The sequence below is a fragment of the Eurytemora carolleeae genome, unplaced genomic scaffold, assembly GCF_000591075.1.
Source record: "Eurytemora carolleeae unplaced genomic scaffold, Eaff_2.0 scaffold820, whole genome shotgun sequence".
Classification (NCBI taxonomy): domain Eukaryota; kingdom Metazoa; phylum Arthropoda; class Copepoda; order Calanoida; family Temoridae; genus Eurytemora; species Eurytemora carolleeae.
In genome coordinates, this window is record NW_019396706.1 from 135,635 (window position 1) to 148,964 (window position 13,330).

At 33.5% G+C, this 13,330-nt stretch overlaps 3 protein-coding genes across 3 annotated transcripts; 2 read left to right on the forward strand and 1 right to left on the reverse strand.

The window, feature by feature from the left end:
- Positions 1-562: 562 nt before the first annotated feature.
- Positions 563-3,365, forward strand: LOC111707622 (uncharacterized). The gene is made up of 5 exons (XM_023480754.1): positions 563-648; positions 1,681-1,768; positions 2,176-2,259; positions 2,516-2,655; positions 3,283-3,365. The coding sequence occupies exons 1-5, from the start codon at positions 598-600 to the stop codon at positions 3,289-3,291; spliced, it is 372 nt and encodes a 123-aa protein (XP_023336522.1). The 5' UTR covers positions 563-597; the 3' UTR covers positions 3,292-3,365.
- Positions 3,366-6,150: 2,785 nt separating this feature from the next.
- LOC111707627 (uncharacterized) lies at positions 6,151-7,379 on the reverse strand. The gene is made up of 2 exons (XM_023480757.1): positions 7,305-7,379; positions 6,151-7,077 (listed from the first exon to the last, which is right to left on the reverse strand). The coding sequence occupies exons 1-2, from the start codon at positions 7,308-7,310 to the stop codon at positions 6,226-6,228; spliced, it is 858 nt and encodes a 285-aa protein (XP_023336525.1). The 5' UTR covers positions 7,311-7,379; the 3' UTR covers positions 6,151-6,225.
- Positions 7,380-11,919: 4,540 nt separating this feature from the next.
- Positions 11,920-13,096, forward strand: LOC111707621 (uncharacterized). Its single transcript, XM_023480753.1, has 2 exons — positions 11,920-12,020; positions 12,184-13,096. Exons 1-2 carry the CDS (start codon positions 12,015-12,017, stop codon positions 13,021-13,023), a joined length of 846 nt encoding a protein of 281 aa, XP_023336521.1. The 5' UTR covers positions 11,920-12,014; the 3' UTR covers positions 13,024-13,096.
- The last annotated feature ends 234 nt before the right edge of the window (positions 13,097-13,330 follow it).

A 13,330-nucleotide genomic window follows, 5' to 3' on the forward strand; every position in this document is an offset into this window, starting at 1 on the left:
CGTCTCTCAATTCTTATCCTTTGTAAGAAGCCCTGAGGCCGAATTCAAAGAATTTGATCCGCGGTTTAAATTAAAGCCGCGGCTCAAATATGGTTGGTTCCACTTAAATTTGTATTAAAATTTTCAAGATTTAAGCCGGCGGTCAATTAAAACCGGTTTTTGGTGGATTTGAGATGTGGCTTAAATTCATTAAATTCGGACACTGTAAACATATAAATATATATATTATAGCTGTGCAAGTTTACACTGTGGACAATGTACATATATAAAGATATATATTATAGCTGTGCAAGTTTACACTGTGGACAATGTAAATATATATAACACACGGTTACCCCAGAAAGGATAAGACTGCAGATTTTCTAAAATTAATATATCCCTGCTGCTCTGAACTGTTTATTTGGTAGCAATATCATTAAATACATCATTGAAAGAAAGTATCCAACGCATAATCCCAAAGTAAAAACCTTAATTAGTTATATTTCTGGAGTTTTTGGTCGTCAGTGAAGTATCATCTGTGGTGGGTATCTCTATAAGACATTAATACCATTAAGAAAGTACATAACAGATGTTTCAAAACAACATTTTCAAGATAAAATGCAGGCTTCCATGATCATCTTGGCTATTGGGCTAATCTCATGTACTCAGGTCATATTTTTATCATATTTTTACTTTATTTGTTTGTTTTTGAATAGATATTTGTATTAGAGAAAAAAGAGAAAAAATATTCTGAATGTATAAACTGTTATTTGTCTAATGTATAAAAAAGCATATTTCACGTATAGAAAAGATATTGTACGAGGTTACCGATAGGAATGAAACTTTAATGAACACCTAAGGCCCACCAAATTTACCTTAAATATTACCTTTAAACGATTAGTAAATTAAGAAAGTAGCAAGTTACTATATTGTAGGAAACCAAGGCGTCAAACATTATAGAAATCCAACGTATAGAAGTCGCTAAGTATAGCAACAATGCATATTATCCGGAAGAATTTTTTTTATATTTTTGAGAAAATAGACGTTTATGTAAAACATTGTAGCAAATCATTATTTCTATTTTACCTTACTCAAGACACTATACAACTAACTAGATAAATATGTACTTATTTGTACTGCTCTCTTTTGTGTTTAAGGTCCCCCCAGATTTTATTATGTACTGACAACATAAATGAATGATTATATGGTTGCATAAAATTGCGTGTTACTATTAAAAAACTATTTTATGAAAATGCTATCTACAGTTTTATTTTAACAAGAAAAAAATTTCTCAAAAATAAAAAAAAGTATTCCAGTAATCATATCAGATTTCATAAAATTCCGTGTTACCATTTAAATAAAAGGACTTTATGAAATTATATCTCTTAACACTGAGTATTTAATTTCTCAAACATATAAAAAATGTTCTCCCGGAAAATACCCCTTGTTGCTATACCTAGCGATTTCTATACGTTGGATTTCTATAATGTTTGACGCCGGAAACCAAGACTAAGAAACAAAAGATTGCAAAAATTCCATACAGTCGTCTATAAAGTCTCATCCTTTGTGGGTAACCCTATACTATATTTTCAATATTTTTACAAAATTGGATTAACCTAAATCAAACTTATCTCAACTGTGCACTCTGATCAAATCTAGAAAATTATTAAAAAATTCTTTTTTTGATGAAAAATATTGTAGGGCTTCACAATCTCTCAAACTGTTCTAACTACAGACCTAGAAGAACATCCGGAGAAAATCTACAATATGCTTAGTTTAAATAATCTAGGTGAAAGCATTTCCTTAAAAGGACTGTTGGCTAACTTCACACGACGTTCCAATTAAAGAGGGAATTCTTGATTCACAACGGGACCCTTTCACAAAAAATAGATTATTTCAAATCAAACGTCCTCCATAAAGTTGACTTAATTAGTGCGAATTAATGCAGCAGAGAAAAAAATGGAAAATGTCAGAATTTATAACTTTTCATTAAAAATAAACAAAATATAGTTTTGTATCTTCACAAAAAATGTATTGAGCCTTAATGGATATTTGTTAATTTTCCTCCGCTCTTTTTGTTATGACAACTTTAGGAGAAATCTGAATTCAATTCTGATTTACTCATTTAGATTTCTCAAGTTGTGTGATATCAAAATCAACGCTAAAAGACGACTTTCACTAATATCTTGAATACAGGGAAAGGTGATGACGATGATGATGATGATGATGCCACCTGTGGAACCATCGGAGCCGCTTGCGATCCTAAAAATCTTTGCTGCAGTAAGTAACACTTTTGAGAAGAAGAAATTTTGATGCGTACAGTCGTTAAAATGAGTGAACTGCAAACCAAAATAAACAATTTAGCAATTGAAGGAAGAGAAAGTTGCGTCAATAGATTGTTGATGGGAGAAGGGAGACATGCTAGGTTCACCAATAGATATTGACAAGGCGGTTTTGAATTAGAATTAGATTTCAAAATTTGAAATTACCTCCTCATTGCTACTTATTTTAAGAACTAACCCCATCGATATTCCAGCTGGTTTAAACTGTCTGAACATCGTGATCGGTACCAAGTGCTTCCCATTGTCCTTCATGGTGTCCACCAATCCCCAGGACCCCTCCACCTTCTCCTCAAACAACAAGCTCTTCAAGAACTTCATGAGACTCAAAAGAAAGGTAAATTTACTTGCAAGGTTGTGGGGGTTTGAATTTCAAAAAAAATTTAAAAGATAAAAAGAAATGGAACTTGAAGGGTTCTAGAGATTCCAAGGTCAAATGTTGATTCTAGGAGTTCCACTTAAAATAAAAGACTATTTAGCTAAGCTTTCAATGTCATGGTATTCTTCCATTTGCTTTTATTCGATAATCTAAAATCTGAACAAAATTCTTCATATCTCTGGAAATTTTGACGAAAGCATTATATGGCAGACAACTATTTGGAAATGCCAAGTGTATTTCATAAGTTGTTATGATTGTTTGAAGAATCTTACATAAATAGCTTCAGGAGATCAAAGACGATTTAAGTCATTGCTCAAATATTATACTAAGTGGGGCCGTATTGAATTGCAAAACTCATTTTTCTAACCACTATATCTTTGGAACCTGATGATGTAAATTTTTGATATTTCAAACTTAGATTAATTGATCCAACAGAATTCATAGTTTGAAATAACTATGGTCTACGACCTTTGGTTACAAAGATAGAGAAATTAGAAAATCTGAGTTTGTGGTAATGACTCAATTCCTTTATACTTATTCTAATAATGTTTTTGGTGATCAGCATCGATGATATCATTTTTTTAGAATAATTAGAGGCGAAAGAACTAGTTTGCTGACTGTTTAGTGAAGGATACAAATAAAATAAAAATCTTATCTGTAACTTTTAATAAATGTTGAATCAAATATCAGGAGAGAAGAGAGAGTTTGAAATTATTTTGAAATGTCGTCTTCCAGTTTCAAAATATAGCTGCCGTGCAAATTGATTATCAAATGTGATGGATCTTCCCCAACAAAACAAAATTTTACGCCTTTTCGATGAAAAAATAAGACATGGATAGGGTTTTTATGAGAATTATTTATTTCCTCAACTTTTCCCTGATTTATTTTTAAAATTTTCATTTAATTGATAACACAAGCAACTTCTAGTTCAATCCATGTTTTCCACCCCGGACTAGCCAGAGTGAGCAGCATTCGGTTTCTTCTATTTGAAATCAATCGTGTTTTGGTCTATAATTCAACAATATTTTACCTTACGGATTTGTTTATGCTATACTTTTCCTTCAAAATGCATAAACAAACAAAAAAGTATTTTAAAAAAAAAGACTAAAAAATTATGTTAATGGGTCAAATTGTGATCGAAGTCACAGCTTTCTGGAATATTGACAGAACCGTTAAATCCACGTGGTTCTCTTGTTAAATTGAAAAGAGAAAAAAATAAATATATTTTTCTATAAAAGATAATTTCCAGTTTTACGATGAATCATATCAAGTTAGGATTTGATGAGTATTTTTTTTGCACTACGTTTTTTTACAAAAAAAAATTATCCTACTTGATCTAAAAATGGAGAGCGGTTTTAAACCTGATTTTTGCCCTGAAAATTTCAGAAAATTTCCAGATAAAAATTGTTTACTGGTTACATTACTGTATAAATTTATAAAATATTTTTTTCGTCGATTTTACTCTGCCTAGTGCCTATAAGTATTTTTTTACGAAACTTTGACAAAATATAGCTTTTTGAAAATATGGAGAATTTCCATAAAGCAATATTAGATTGAATGGCGAGAACAAATATCAAAACAATATAAAAACGAACTGAACAATTTAAAAAAAAATGGTCCCAGACGTATATTAGTGAATATTCATTGACAGTGACAACCAGAAAACAATTTAATAGAAAGACGACATTATAGCAATACTTAAGCGTTTTGATGTTGTTACAAAGCAAATATTTTTACTAGTTACATAGCAAAGCACAATTTAAGTGAAAATTGTCTACTTACACTGTACAATTGCTATGTATAATATTCATGAACTAGTTTAAGTCCTAACTTGAGTTTAAAAGTCGTCTCCCTAATTCAGATTTTTCTGGTTATCTCTGTATGTAGATTATATCCTTTATAACAGTTGAGTGTAGAGTGTCAAAGGAAATTTGCACATTTTTAGTTTTTCTTGATTAAAAATCAGGTTATTTAAAATTTTGCACAAACTTTTGCATATATGAAATGGCATGGTCAAGGGCTTTTCAAAAATGTATAATTCATCATTTTTTGGACAAATTTTTTTTTGAAAACATTTTTACTATATAACTGGATTTTGCGATAAAAAATTCAATTTTTGCAAATTTGCAAATTTCCAATGATGTATCATTTGTCATATTTGGACATCAAACATGGGATTTAGACGGGGGGTCAAATTGACCCCCCCAGCATATCCTGGTTTTCAAGTACCCCAGCAGAGATAGGGTTAAAACTGTTCCCACATATTCATGGCTTTTAATTTATTTTCGGAAATACTGAAATTTACAAAATATAGTATAAAACTCATTGAAAAATTGTCAAGACGACATTTGATAAATTCTTCCGATGTATTTGTTTTAAAGGGTTTCAGTGTATAATGTCGGCTTCCTATTCCATTGTTTTCTCGTTCTCACTGTAAGCAATCTGTTGTTGTTGTAAAATCAAATAGTTTTACCGGTGCTTGCTGTATTTCATATTTATTGAAATATTTAAATCATAACTTTATCCTTACAGTCGTCTTCCAACACTACAGTTTTACCGGTGCTTGCTGTATTTCATATTTATTGAAATATTTAAATCATAACTTTATCCTTACAGTCGTCTTCCTACACTACAGTTTTGTGTCTCACAAGTCAAAGTATTTAATATTTATATTTTTTATGCAAACATGGTAGAACTCAGGGGTTGAAAATCAAGCAATTAAATATGGATACAGGGTGTTCCACTAAACATGACACATCTTTTTCAAGTACTTAAGATCGTATTCTAATGTAAAACTATGCATTACATACACCTACTTGAATACAGAGATTAAAAGAATACAAGTAATACCATAGAGTGGTCGGCGTTTTATTAATACAATGCAGACTTTTTTTGTAATGCATGCGTTGATCCCGGACAAGCGTTTTTGCGGTTTACATTTGGACAAAAAGAAGCTGTTCATTGACAACTTCTCTTGCTTACATTTTTGTGTCTCAATAAGAAATTAGAAATTAATTAGACTTTAAAATTGAAATTGAAAGTCGTTTGTCTTGTATTGATATAACATATTTTGACCATTGCATATGAACTGTTTTTACGGTATGCGCTTAGTTGTCTTGTCTTATCTACTGTTTATAATGAGACTCCTTAAACTGTGGAAGAGGAAGACGAGATTTAAGCAATCTTGTCTGTATTTGATTTTGTTCGAGAGCAAATAGTTGTTTCTCTAGGGCGAAAATCATCTTCTTAAGTGAATTGGGTCTGTGAATACACTGAACAATTCCAAAGTTTTAGGCTCACCGATGTCTAAAAGTCGTCTTCCTATTCTATAATCGATGGGTCCTACTGTAAAATATCTTCAAATGTTTATAATTACAAAATGTCTGCCATTTTTAAAATGTTCTTTTCTAGTTCTACATTAACTATTTCTACTTGTATCAAAATATCAGAAGATATTGAGACAAGTGAATAATTTATTTAAATAAAGGTTTCCAAATAAATAAGTTAAATATTGTCAACTACTGTAGTTTAACCGTAGTGAGGAGCGGGGGCAGCAGGGTAGTGAGGAGCAGGGGCAGCAGCGTAGTGAGGTTCAGGTTTGGGGGCCTCATCCGCAGCATATCCGTAAACAATCTCAGCACACACCTGCTTAGGGAGAGTCAGCTCAACAGCCTGGCAGGCGGGGGCAGCAAGGCTGGTCACACACTTCTCAAAGGTCTCGGAGACATCTTCGATGGCAGGGACGGTGATGCACTTCTCCTCGGAGAGGTCCTCGCAGGAGATTCTGGGGAGGATGATGGGGATGTTGACACAGGTCTTAATTGGCTCGGGGTAGGTGACATCAACGGCGGGCTCGACAGGGGTGACTACGGGGTTGTTGTAGCAGGTCTCCTGGGCGACCTCCTTGCAGTAGTTGTGTCCGTATCCTTGTCCGTATCCATACTTAGCGGGCTGGCAGACGGTGACCATCTGCTGGGTGCACTCCTTTACGAAGGTAACCTCGACGGTCTTGGCGGTGGTGGCCTCGGTCTTTTGCTGGTAGGAGTAGGTGCAGACCTCGTTGTCGATCTCCTCGGTGGACTCGGAGCAGACGGTTCTGGTGACGGTGTAGCACTGCTGAACGTCAATGACGTTCTTCCTGGTGAGTTCGACGGGTGTGCAGACGGTCTCGAAGGCGGGGGTGCAGACCTCAGCAGCCTCTACAACATCGAGGACGGAGCAGTTATGCTTGGGGGTCTCGTAGGAGTGGTAGGCTGGGGCGGGATGATGGTAAGGGGCGGGTTGGTGGTAGGCGGGGGCAGCATGGTAGGGGGCGGGCTGGTGGTACACCTGGTTAGGGAGTCCAGCTACCAAAGGGATAAGAGCAAAAAGTGCAAAAGCCTGAAAATATATGATTTTTACAATTTTTAATATTTCACTTTTTTGAAGAGTTACAGTAAAAAATCTGATTTTCAACAAATTAAAATATTTCTTATTCAAAATCTGTTTTTCACTGTAAACATTAATAATTGAGCGGGTTGTATGATTTAATTAGATTTCATTGGCAATTGTAAATTATTTAATTACTGCGTTGTTGTTGTATCCGAATATATTTGTTGTTTGTTTACCTGCATGATTCTGCTACAAGGAACACTGTTTGAATGAGTACAAAACCTCTATCAGTATCATTTATACTCAACCTAAACGCCGGCGCCTAGCCTATCTGCACTGCGCCGGCGCCTAGTCTCCGTGCACTGGCGTCAGTAGCGTCAGAATTGACGCGGACCGAAGTGGGCGCGGTCGCTAGACAAGCTGTTTTAAAAGCTGCCAGACTCTACGCAGCATGTATTTAGGGCAACATTTTTGACACTCATGATATGAAAACACCCCGGTCAAAAATAAAGAAGTACTTTGTATTGTAGCCACGGGATATTATTATGTGTTGCTCTTGGAAAAAGTGGTTCACGAGTAAAAAACAGGGTGAATCAAGATTATTATATGGAAATAGAATTCAAAAAAACTTAAATTATGTATTTTAAATTAGTTAATTTACAAAGATTTTTTTAACCCATTTTGACAAATTTAGCTGGTCTTTCAGAACTTTTAAAATTTGAATTTATTTTTGAAAACAACGGAATAACAAGTTTTTATTCATTCTACCGCTCAAATATACATGCATTAATGTTTATTTTCTTTAAATAACACTTTCCTAAATTTTTTGACAACTTTTAAGCATGTTTCTCAAATTTAAGTCCTTTGCAATAACTATTTGACTGAAAAAAAATGTACAAGAAATCTTCGAGAAGTTTTTTAATCTTACTTATTATCTTATCCTAATATCTTAATTAAGCCGTGTAAACGTTTTAATTAAGGTTGACTACATTACTAGGCTGTATTTCAATGCAATGTCATAAACCAGTAAATTCTATTGAATAAACTAATGTTTAAATTTTAAACGTGAATTAGGATAAAATGAACATAAAGAAGTTGAGTTAACTACCAACTAGTTCAAAACGGAACATTTTTATAGAATCGGAGAAAAGAATTTGTTTGCTCTATCCCTGATTATTCCTAGTGTATCAATTATTTCAATCAGCTTATTTTTTACAGCTTTCTTTTTAAAAGTTTAGCTGTTCAACCATTTAATAATTCAGTTGTTGTAAATCTCGTATTTCTCTAAATAAGATATCTATCAAATAAGATATCTATCAAATAAGATATCTATCAAATAAGATATCTATCTATATTATCAAATTATTCAACAAACTATATTAATTTTTAATATACTTATTTTTTTGATAAAAAAAATTATTCTTTTGTAAAAAAATTGGTTTTTGTCACAACCTTAGATTTTCTAATCCCTATATCTTTTGAAACCCAATGTCAAGACCTCAGATGTTTCAAACTATGAATCATACTTATACTATCAAACATCTAAGTTAGAAACAAGAAAGGTTTTCACCTTCAGGTTGCAAAAATATAGGGATTAGAAACCTTGAGTCAGTGGCAAAGATCAATTCAAGTGTACTAAAAATAATTATTTTAGTTTTCCTTTATGTCAGTATTAAATATAATTCCACTCAGTTGTGTAATTGCTTTAAAACTTTAAAATTTATAAATATTAATCTACGTGTGTCTACTGATTAACCTTGCATGGGATTTCTAGTTTTCAATGAGATTGAAAAATGTCTTGAATATTAGAATTTAAACATCTTTTACCCCTATCAGATAATCACTAGTGTCTAATCATGTTTAATTCTTTTAAACGATGAAAGATACACTGAAACCCTGCAATATCTTTGTGTTTCCGACTTACTTGGAGGAATATTAAAAACCATGGAAAAACTTAACACAATTTTATTTACGGGCCGTTCAAAGAAAATTCAAGCTGCAGAAGAGTTTTTTTTATTTGAAATCTTTTCACGCTAAAACTTTTAAAGTTATATTTGTTAAAGGTTTAGATATAATCGTTTAAAGCTTTCTTCATCAATAAGTTTAATCTTTAATCTTAAATATAGTTTATCATTTTGATATTCAGAGAACACATTAATTATTAATACAGATATCAGCAGTAGTATAAGTAGAACAGATCTTTTAAATGTGTTCAAGAACTAAAAGAATCTTTATTATAATTTTCATCTTTTAAAGAGAGTGACCGGCAATGTAAGGTAGTTGAACTGAGTATGCAGTGTTGTCGAAAACTTCTTTAGGATTCATTTGAGACATATTTCACTTTTTAAAGATCTGTAAATCCTGAGTTTGAGCGCAATTCGACATTCAAAACTCCTTATTTGGGGGTGGATACGCTTTCAGAATTAGTTTTTTTAAATTATTAAATAACGACAACGAAAAATAAAGCAAAAATTATACAGTAATCTAATTAGATGGCTAGGAACATATTTCACAAAAGAAATTTGTCAATAAATCAATGTTAAAATCGATTATTTCGTTTTCATTATTATATTTAAATTCCAATTTTCTTTGAATTTATCGCAGATTTCTTCAAATTCTTTAGATGTCGTCTTTTCAATAATAATTATAGAAAATCTGCGAAGATCTTTGTGAATATCGAGAAACTAGAATAATGAGATAATAGAAACTAATAATTGAACAAGATTACTTATTTTCGATGATAAGATTAATTTTTATTTTCTCAAAATGTTCCTAAACATGACGTCTGTAGTTTATTGTAGAATATTTTTACATTTTATGTCGTCGTTAATTAATAATTTTAAAAAACTAATTCTGAAAGCGTATCCACCCCCAAATCAGGAGTTTTGAACGTCGAATTTGCGCTTAAACTCAGGATTTACAGACTTTTAAAAAGTGAAATATGTCTCTCTCAAATGAATCCTAAAGAAGTTTTCCACAACACTGCGTCCTCAGTTCAACTACCTTACATAGCCGGTCACTCCCTTTAATATTTATATTTTATCAATTGTGTCAACAATACGTTCACAAATCACAGAGTTAATATTAGATTACAAGTAGATTCTATATAATTTCCTCTGTATCTACCTGCACTCTATATACTTGACTCAGTTTATGGTTTGTTATTAGATTAATCTGTATTATCCTAACATTTTTTATGTACCTTTGTAACATTGTACATACATCATGTATCCGTCTTGCATATGCATTAATACTGCATTTAGACTTGCATTTAGTTTTAGCAATCGTTAATCAAAGCACAACTCATTCTTACTCTTTGTGTTGAAGGGAATTAAGTTTAATTTAGTCTATCTTTTATGTCTGTTAGTTTAATACAAGCCTTATTTAGAATACAATCCTCCATCCATACACGTGTAGACGTTTGTAAAAGATACACTGCTTTAGCTTTTTAGGTTTAAAGAAACTCATTACACATATAAATCTGCGGAATGCAGAAAACATTACAGTTTTTTAAGAATAAAATGAGAAAAAAGTGAATAACATTAAAGTTTACACTATACACGGAATGTATGATTAGTATTACTCAACGTAAAAAGTTGAGATAAAAAGTAGAAGAAAATGGTTAAAAAGAAAGTCCAGATTTTTTAGTTAGTCAAATGCAAACCCAAGATATCTTCTAATAAAACCAATAATGTAAAAAGAATTGTCCAGATTTATAAAAAAAATTGTCCAGATTTTGAAGATGATAAGATAAAAAGTAAAGATCATCTTAAAAGTTAAGATCTTGATAAACGTCAAGAAAATATTGATATTAGAGTCAAGATAGCTAATGCAAGATTATTAATAATAAATTAAAGTTGTTGATAAAAAGTCAAAATTATTAAAAATTTTAATTAATCGATAAACAGTCTTAATTATAAAAGTCAAAACTAATATAAAAAGTCAGGATTTTCACAAAAAAATCAAGATTATTCTTTTACCGTTAACCCTATTCCCGCTGGGGGGGGGGGCAATTTGACCCCCCCCTGTAGTTTTTTTTACATAACTCAAAAAGTATTGGTCTGAGGCTGTTGAAATCTTCTCACTCTTCATAAAAACCCAAAGCCCTCCCTTTAGGCCTAAAACCGGGCTTTAATACTAACTGCCTGAGTCCTCAGGCACACTGCCTGGATGACTGCTTTTGCCTGTAGCAAACTAAATTGGTTTGGTTAATAATATGATTTTGTTAATCGCATGAAGCGTTGATTTGCCAATGACTTGTAGAAAGCTGGATTTTCAAACATAATTGAGTTATTGAGTTTTTCTCAGTCAGTCATAAAAAGTAAAAAGAAAGAAATAAGGAAATTTTTTTTTCCTTTTAAGAATTGATTTTATTTCTTTTGTCTTTTCTCTTCCATCTAACCTTTCCTATCTTTTTTGTTCTCTGTGTTCGCTGGCTCCGTAAAAAATTCTCTCTCAAATTCTCCTACTTAAAGGACTTTACATATATTATTAAGATGTAACTCAGAAAGTCAAGGTTTCTGTTAAAAGACAAGATGTTTGATAAAAAGTCAAAATATGATCAGTAAAGCAAAAAAGTACCACACAATCATGAACGTATACTCAATACTGAAGACTGATAATTTGAAAGAATTTCAATAAGATCTTATATTCAATAATATTTTCTAGTTAAACTGTTTTCAATGCTCTCGTTATTTATGTTCAGGAACTATAAAGGATTTCATAGTAAAATGATGAAGTCAGAAATAATGATATAATCTGAAGAAATTACGTGATTAAACATATCTCCTCTCGTCTCCTCTCTACCGTTATCAAATAGAAAAGAAAGGCCCCGTGTTGGCGCCGTGTTGGTTTGGGGAGTTGGCGCCGGCGTCACAGCAGCTGCATATAAAACATTGTTGTAGTGCTTCTATAGTCATTCACACAGTTGGTTCGCTAGCATCAACATGCAGGTTGGTCAAATACTAAAATATATATTCAGATTTATAAACTAAATTATTTACAGTTATATTAATAATAAAGGCATAATAGCAATATAAATTTGGAGAATCATCCAATTGCAATTAATTGAATAATTGAAACCATTTAACATTTTTCTAAATTTTTTTATTCCAGGTTTTCGCACTTCTCGCCCTTGTCCCATTGGTAGCTGGACTCCCTAACCAGGTGTACCACCAGCCCGCACCCTACCATGCTGCCCCCGCCTACCACCAACCCGCCCCTTACCATCATCCCGCCCCTGCCTACCACTCCTACGAGCCCCCAAAGCACAACTGCTCCGTGCAACAAGTAACTGAGTCCGCTGAGGTCTGCACCCCCGCCTTCGAGACCGTCTGCGAGCCTGTTGAGATTGTCAAGAGGAACATCGTTGACAAGGAGCAGTGCTTCCCCGTCACCAGAACCGTCTGCTCCGAGTCTACCGAAGAGGTTGCCAACGAGATCTGCACCTACTCCTACCAGCAAAAGACCGAGACCACCACCGCCAAGACCGTCGAGGTCACCTTCGTAAAGGAGTGCAACCACCAGATGGTCACCGTCTGCCAGCCCGCTAAGTATGGATACGGACAAGGATACGGACACAACTACTGCAAGGAGGTCGCCCAGGAGACCTGCTACAACACCCCTGTTGTCACCCCCGTCGAGCCCGCCGTCGAGGTTGCTTCCCCCGAGCCCATCAAGAACTGTGTCCAGAAACCCATCAGCCTTCCTAAAATCTCCTGCGAGGACCTGACTGCCGAGAAGTGCATCACTGTGCCCGAGGTTGAGGAAGAGACTGTTACCCTAGAGAAGTGCATCACCCAGCTGTCCGCCCCCGCTTGCCAGACTGTTGAGCTGACCCTCCCCAAGGAGGTTTGCATTGAGATCGTGTATGGATATGCTGCTGATTCTGCTAAACACGAGCCTGCTTATCCTACTGCTGCACCAGCTTATGCCCCTGCTCCCCACTACGGATAAGCGTACTGGAATCCAAACTATTTAAATTATTTATTTGATCCTTCATATTTAAATAAATTATTTGCTAATCCAACTATTTGACAAAAATCTAAACTGTAGGGAAACTGTAGAGAAATTTACTAGCTATGAAAAAAGTACAGAATTCATTTACATTTTCCGATGAATATCGTTCTTATCATAATTTCTTGATTAAAACATTTTAAGATCTGCCAGTGATAATAATAGTATAATTGAACTGATAAGAAATGCAAAGCAGTGGTAAACATGAAGTAGGTAGGTTAGAGCAGTGTAGACTGTATTTAACCAT

What these genes read in the sequence shown, in the direction of transcription:
- LOC111707622 (XM_023480754.1), top strand. Translation starts at nt 598, where the DNA reads ATGCAGGCTTCCATGATCATCTTGGCTATTGGGCTAATCTCATGTACT. An exon ending in GCTTAGTTTAAATAATCTAG is followed by an intron (nt 1,769 to 2,175) that starts GTGAAAGCATTT and finishes TCTTGAATACAG; the next exon opens with GGAAAGGTGATGACGATGAT. An exon ending in TCCTAAAAATCTTTGCTGCA is followed by an intron (nt 2,260 to 2,515) that starts GTAAGTAACACT and finishes TCGATATTCCAG; the next exon opens with CTGGTTTAAACTGTCTGAAC.